A 6,201-nucleotide genomic window follows, 5' to 3' on the forward strand; every position below is an offset into this window, starting at 1 on the left:
CCCAAAGCACAACCACGGCCCCAGAGCAGCTCTGGGATGAATCCCAAGGCAGCACCACGGCATTTTCCCAACACATCGAGCCTTGGAGCACAACAGCAAACCTGGAGCAGCAGCTCTGGGATGAATCCCAAAGAATGACCACGTCCTTGGAGCACAGCCCCAGTCCCAGAACATCTTTTCCCACGGGAACACCCCGAATTTACCTCGGGGCTGCTGCCTGAGCCTTGGAGCACAAGCCCAGCCCCAAGCCCCGACCTTTTCCCACGGGAACATCCCGCCTTTACCTCCTCCTCGCTCTCCACCTTGGGGTTGCTGGCCGTGCGCTTCAGGTTGCTGCTGAGGCTGATGGAGACGGTGGCGTCCGACTTGGACCTCTGGTGAGTCCGTTTGGAAGGGGACAGCCCCGTGTCGGGCCCGGCAGCGGGAACGGCGCCGCCCAGCTCCCTCTTCCTCGCCGCCGGCTTCAGCTCGTCGGAAAGGATGAGCCTGCGGAGCTTGGTTCCGCGGGAATGGCGCTGCGTGGAGATGTGCATGTCCGAGGAGTAGGCGCCGAGCAGCAGCGCGCACTGCAGCGAGAAGTCGACGCTCTGGCGGCAGCGGTGCACGATGTAGGGCTTGATGGCGTCGCCCACGTCCTCGTCCATGTGGATGTACATGTTGAGGAGCTGCGGCAGGTAGAAATCCACCTCCTCGTTGCGGAAGCAGAACAGCCGGTTCCCGATGTACGCCTGGACTCCGGGCTCCTTGGAGTTGTACAGGTAGGAGATGGCCATGGAGATGTCGAAGAGCTTGGACTCGAAGAGGCGGAGCAGCCACGACTGCTTGGCCTGGTTCTGCCGCTTCCGCGCCGTCCTCACCGTGTTGGAGCTCTCCTCCTCCTCCTCCTGGATCCGGGATCCCGGCGGGTCGTCCAAGCAGCGGATCTGGCAGCTCTCTCCGTTGGGAATTCCGTCGGCTCCGTGGAGCTGCTTGACCTTCTCCAGGACTTCCTCGCAGGCTTTCTTGGCCACCTCGGGGTCGATGAGGGCCAGCTCGCCCACGCCTTCCGTGATGACGCTCAGGGAAGAGCCCCCCCCGCCGTTCCCTTGGGAATTCGCCGGCTCCGGGGGGCTTTTCCCGAGGGGAGGGGCTGCGGGAGAGTCGCCCATGGCCGAGGAGGGGCGGCGCGGCTCAGAGCTGGGGAGAACGGGAGAAACTGGGATCAGGGAGGGGACTCGAGAGGAGGAGCAGCAGAGGGGCTGCAGGACTCAAAGATGGGGGGAAATAGGAAAAAATCGGGAAAAAATTGGGGAAATATTTGGATTAGGGAGGGGATTCAGGAGGAGGAGCAGCAGAGGGGCTGCAGGACTCAAAGATGGGAGGGAAATGGGAAAAATTGGGAGAAAAACGGGAAAAAACTGGGAGAAAAACGGGAAAAAACTGGGAGAAAAACAGGAAAGAAATGGGATTGGGGATGGAATTTTTCCCCTATTAATTTAGCAGTTTTCCTATTTTAAGCAGTTTTTTATTTTAAGATTTTTCTGTGTTCATTTAAGATTTTTCCCATTTAAGGTTTTCCCTGTTAATTCTGGATTTTTCCCTGTTAATTCCAGATATTTCCCATATAAGAAACTTCCCTGTTAATTTAAGGATTTTATCCCCTTATCTTTCCAACTCCCTGGGAAAGGAGGGAGGAAACCCTCAGGAATTCTCCCTAAATATTCCCAGAGCCCATTTTTCCTCTTTTTTTCCTCTTTTTTTCCTCTTTTTTCCCCACTTCTTTCCCAAGAAATCCCAGCTGACCAAATCCCGACCAAAGTCCACGAGTTTTGCTCCGTTCCCACCGTTCCCAGTGCTCCAAATCCCACATTCCTCAAATTTTTGTGGCTCTTAGATCCCAAAAACCTCTCGAGAGCCGGAAAAAATCCCCAGATGCTCCAATTTTTCAACGAATCCCAAAAAAAAAGTGGTGGAAATTTGGGATTGGGACCAGGGAAAAGTCCCACAGAGTTTTGCCAGCACTCCTGGGCTCCTCTAAACATTATCAGGGATAAAAAATTCCTGGAAAATTAAAATATTGAGAGGGAGAGCAGCAATCCCAGTGCCCACCAAGGATTTTCCAAGCCTGGATAAGCTGGGAAAAGCTTTTCCATCCCCATTTTTGGGGCTCCAAGCAGGAAATTTCAGGGATTCTCTCCCTCCTCTCGTACTTTTCAACATGTCCCATCCCTGTTTTATCCCACTCCGGGGGGGAATTCTCATGGAATTCCAGGCCCAAAATGGAGCCCATGGATGGGCTCCCACTTGGCTCAAGGATCGCTGGGATAAAAAACTGTTGGGATAAAAAAATTGTTGGAATTGAATTTTGTTGGAATAAAATATTATTGGGATAAGATATTCTTGGGATAAAATATCAGAATAAAATTTTTTTGGGATAAAATAAATTGCAGGAAGAGGATGGGAAACTCCACAGGGATGAGAAACCCCAGCTCCCAATATTCCTCAGCCAAGGAAAAATATCCTAAATCCCAATTCTGAACTTCCAGGGCCAGCTATTAGTGATTTTAATAATTAATAACCATTTCTAATTAATAATTGAATAATTAACAAGCTGCTCCACCCCCACCTTCCTCTGTGGAACTGGGAAAAGGGGAAGCTCCAGGCTGAAAATCCCAAATTCCTTGGTTCCTCCTCATGGGAAGGAGGCAAATCCAGGGATTTCCATGGAAATGAACTTCCCCAATCCCAAAAAAAACCAAACTGTGGGAACGCCCAACCCTCTCCCACCTCTGGGATTTGTCCCAACCCTTTGGAAAAGGATTTAGCAAGGAATCCCTTCCCAAAGCCTTCAGCTCATCCCACAAAAACACATCCAGGTTTTTCCCTCTTCCCAGAGATCCCTCAGGATCCCAAAGCCTGGAGCAATCCCACAATCCTGAAAATTCCCTCCTCCCATGGATCACGAGGTCCCACATTCCCACACTCCTTTATTTATGCAAATTCCCCCTTTTCGAGGTATCCCAGGGTTTGGGCTTTTTTTCCAAAGACTGGGAAAGAAGCTGGAAAAAAAGCAGGAGGAAAAGCAGGAATCCACGTTCCCACCTGGCTACCAAGGGCAGCTCTTGTGCTGATCCAAGCATGGACCCTGAACTGTGGGATCATAAATTTTCCAGGAAATCAGGAGCAGAAATCCCCCGGGAATTCCAGGAGCACAGCCCTGAAATCCCACTCAGAATTCCAAGCAAAAAATCAGGGACTGTTTTCTCCCCACCAATCCCAAGGCTGATCCTGCAGGAGCAGATCCATGGCATCCACACCAGGAATGACTCCAAAACCTCCCAAACTCTTCCAACACCGGAAGAAAAAAAGCTGGAAAATCCCCTTTTCCACCCAGTTATTCCCTCACGGATTACAGGGAAGCGGAGGGAATAAAAAGGGACGGGTTAAAGGTAATTATTTCTCATTATTCAACTTCCCACCAACTCCAGCCGAAGTTTTCCAGGTGAAACATTCCCGAGGGGATGAGTGACCCTCGCCAATCCCATCTTTACGTAATCCACGGAATTTAAGAGGGGATTTTGGGCAATTCCAAAGCCCTCAGAGGCACCAGATGGCCCGGAGGGGGGAAGGGTTGGCAAATCCTCATGAGGAAAAGCGGCTGGAAAAGGCTCTGGAAGGGGAATTGCGCCACTTCCCCCGCGGGGAGCGGGGCTTTGGGAGTTATTCCCTGGAAAAGGAAGAGGAAAAGGATTGGGATGAGGTACCTGGAGCGATCCCATCCCGCGCGGCTCCGCTCGGCGAGCCCGGCCCTGAGGCCGGCGCGGGCGGCTCATCCCGGGCACCGGCGGCTGCTGCGGGAAAAGGCGGAAAAACACCCAAAAATCACCACAAAAATCCTCCGCGAGGAAAAGGCGATTTCTTGCCGAGCTCCTGCGCCACGAAGGCCGCGGGGGGAACAGGAGGAGGAGAAGGAGGAGGAGAAGGAGGAGGAGGAGGCGAGGCCGGACACGGAGCGGCCGCGGAACCGCCGGGGAGACCGGGCTGAGGGAGATGGAAGAGGCCGCGGGGGGGGCCGGCGAGGGTGCGGCGGGGCCGGGCTCACCTCGGGGGGCCGGGGAGGAGCGGGGCCGAGAGGAGAGGAGCGGAAGGGTCGGAAGGGGCCGGTGGAGCGGGGCCGGCGGAGCGGGGCCGGAGCGGAGCGGGGCCGGCGGAGCGGGGCCGGTCGGAGCCTCCCCAGGCCCGGCCCGGCGCCGCCTCACGGGGCTGAGGGGCGGCCGCCGCGCCACAGCGCCCCCTAGCGGACCGGCGGCGCGGCGCGGGAAAAGGGGCGGGGTCTTTGGAGCACCAGGGGGCGGGGCCTATGAGCTTATATGGACATGGGGGCGTGGTTTACATGCTAATTTGGTCGATGGGGCGTGGCTTATGTACATATATGGCGTGGGGGCGTGGCCGCCTGGCGGCTGGGGGCGTGGCCTCGGTACGGAACGAGCCCAAGGCGCCCCCGCGGGTTCCGCGTTTGACGAAAATCGGCGGTTTTGGGGGAAAAATCGCCTCGGTTGTCGCTGTCACCACCCCGGGGGGTCGGGACAGGTTGTCCTCCCCCTTGTCTGTGTCCCCTCCCAGTGCCCCGTGTCCCCTCCCCACTTCCACTGTCCCCTTCCCACTTCCAATGTCCCCTCCTCACTTCCAGTGTCCCCTTCCCACTTCCAGTGTCCCCTTCCCACTTCCAGTGTCCCCTCCCACTGCCTGTGTCCCCTTCCCACTTCCAGTGTCCCCTCCCAGTGCCCGTGTCCCCTTCCCCGGCTCACAGACAGGACAGCCGCACTGGAGTGACTGGTTTTTACTGGTGCGACGCATGAGACCCCATCCCTGTCCCCGCTCTCGTGTGTCCCTCGCGGTGTCCGGAGCGGGGCTGTCCCTGCGGGTCCCCAAGGGGGGACCCGGCCTTGCTGTGGCCCCGCTGTGCCAGGGCCTCCGGTGTCACCGTGGTGCCCGTCCTGCCATCCCTGATGACGCTGACGCGGGCGGGCGTGATGGGCCTGGAGGGGCTATCCCTGACGGGCACGGTGGCACTGCCACTGCCAGGCCTGTCCCCAGTGCTGCCACTGCCAGGCCTGTCCCCCGTGGTGGCACTGGCCCGGGATGGGCAGTCCCTGACAGGGATGGTGGCACTGCCACTGATAGGTGTGTCCACGATGGGGGGACTGCCGCTGCTCATCCTGTCCCCAAGGGTGGCACTGCCCCTGGATGGACACTCCCTGACAGGGATGGTGGGACTGCCACCGACCGACCTGTCCCCAACAGGGACGGTGGCACTGCCCCTGGATGGGCAGTCCCTGAAGGGGACGGTGGCACTGTCCCTGCCCGGCCAGTCCCTGTCAGAGACGGTGGCACTGTCCCTGGATGGGCACACTCTGATGGGGACGGTGGCACTGTCCCTGCCTGGCCAGTCCCTGTCAGAGATGGTGGCACTGCCACATGCCAGCATGTCCCCGAAGGGGAGGATGGCTCTGCCGGGCACTGCCGAGTCCATGATGGTGGCAGTGACCCTGGGGATGCTGTCCCCAACCAGGACGGTGGCACTGACAAAGACGGGCGTGTCCACGATGGTGGCAGTGCTCAGGGACGGGCTGTCCCTGACGGGAACGGTGACACTGCCCAGGATCCGCCTGTCCATCACGGTGCCACTGAGAGTGACCAGCGCGTCCACGATGGTGGCAGTGCCCCTGGATGGGCAGTCCCTGATGGGGATGGTGGCACTGCCAGCAACCAGGCTGTCCCCAATGATGCCACTGCCCCAGAAGGGGCTGTCCCTGATGGGGACGGTGGCACTGCCAGTGACTGACGTGTCCACGATGGTGGCAGTGCCCCTGGATAGGCTGTCCCTGACGGGGACAGTGGCACTCCCAGTGACCGGCCTGTCCCCAAAAGTGCCACTGTCCCTGGAGGGGCAGTCTCTGGCAGGGACGGTGCCACTGTCGGTGACCAGCCTGTCCTCAGTGGTGCCACTGGGAGTGACCAGCCTGTCCCCGATGGTGCCACCACCACTGACCGGCCTGTCCTCAACAGGGACGGTGGCAGTGCCAGTGACCGGCCTGTCCCTGACAGTGGCACTGCCACCAGCTGAGCTGTCCCTGCCAGGAATGGTGGCACTGCCAGAGACTGGCATGTCCCTGACAGTGCCACTGCCCCTGACCGGTCTGTCCTCAACGGGGGCAGTGC

General features: G+C 58.2%; 2 protein-coding genes across 29 annotated transcripts in view; both read right to left on the minus strand.

The window, feature by feature from the left end:
• PI4KB (phosphatidylinositol 4-kinase beta) overlaps nucleotides 1–4,177 on the minus strand; it is a 12,552-nt gene extending 8,375 nt beyond the window's left edge. For 2 of the 3 annotated variants that reach the window (XM_042020289.1, XM_042020287.1), the window contains exons 1-3: nucleotides 4,082–4,177; nucleotides 3,744–3,830; nucleotides 285–1,176 (exon numbers count right to left, since the gene is read on the minus strand). In XM_042020289.1, coding sequence (XP_041876223.1) covers nucleotides 285–1,148 — 864 coding nt within the window. In that variant the 5' untranslated portion in view covers nucleotides 1,149–1,176; nucleotides 3,744–3,830; nucleotides 4,082–4,177. Of the gene's footprint in view, nucleotides 1–284; nucleotides 1,177–3,743; nucleotides 4,027–4,081 lie in introns of those variants that run through there. The other variant, XM_042020288.1, reaches the window with a different exon arrangement.
• A 627-nt stretch (nucleotides 4,178–4,804) lies between these two features.
• RFX5 (regulatory factor X5) overlaps nucleotides 4,805–6,201 on the minus strand; it is a 10,253-nt gene continuing 8,856 nt past the window's right edge. For all 26 annotated transcript variants that reach the window (XM_042020270.1, XM_042020260.1, XM_042020277.1 and 23 more), the window contains one exon: nucleotides 4,805–6,184. In XM_042020270.1, coding sequence (XP_041876204.1) covers nucleotides 4,820–6,184 — 1,365 coding nt within the window. In that variant the 3' untranslated portion in view covers nucleotides 4,805–4,819. The remainder of the gene's footprint in view (nucleotides 6,185–6,201) is intronic.

Source organism: Corvus kubaryi, unplaced genomic scaffold (assembly GCF_017639235.1).
Source record: "Corvus kubaryi isolate FWS band 111438036 unplaced genomic scaffold, C.kubaryi_AGA036_p1.0 36938, whole genome shotgun sequence".
Taxonomy (NCBI): Eukaryota; Metazoa; Chordata; class Aves; order Passeriformes; family Corvidae; genus Corvus; species Corvus kubaryi.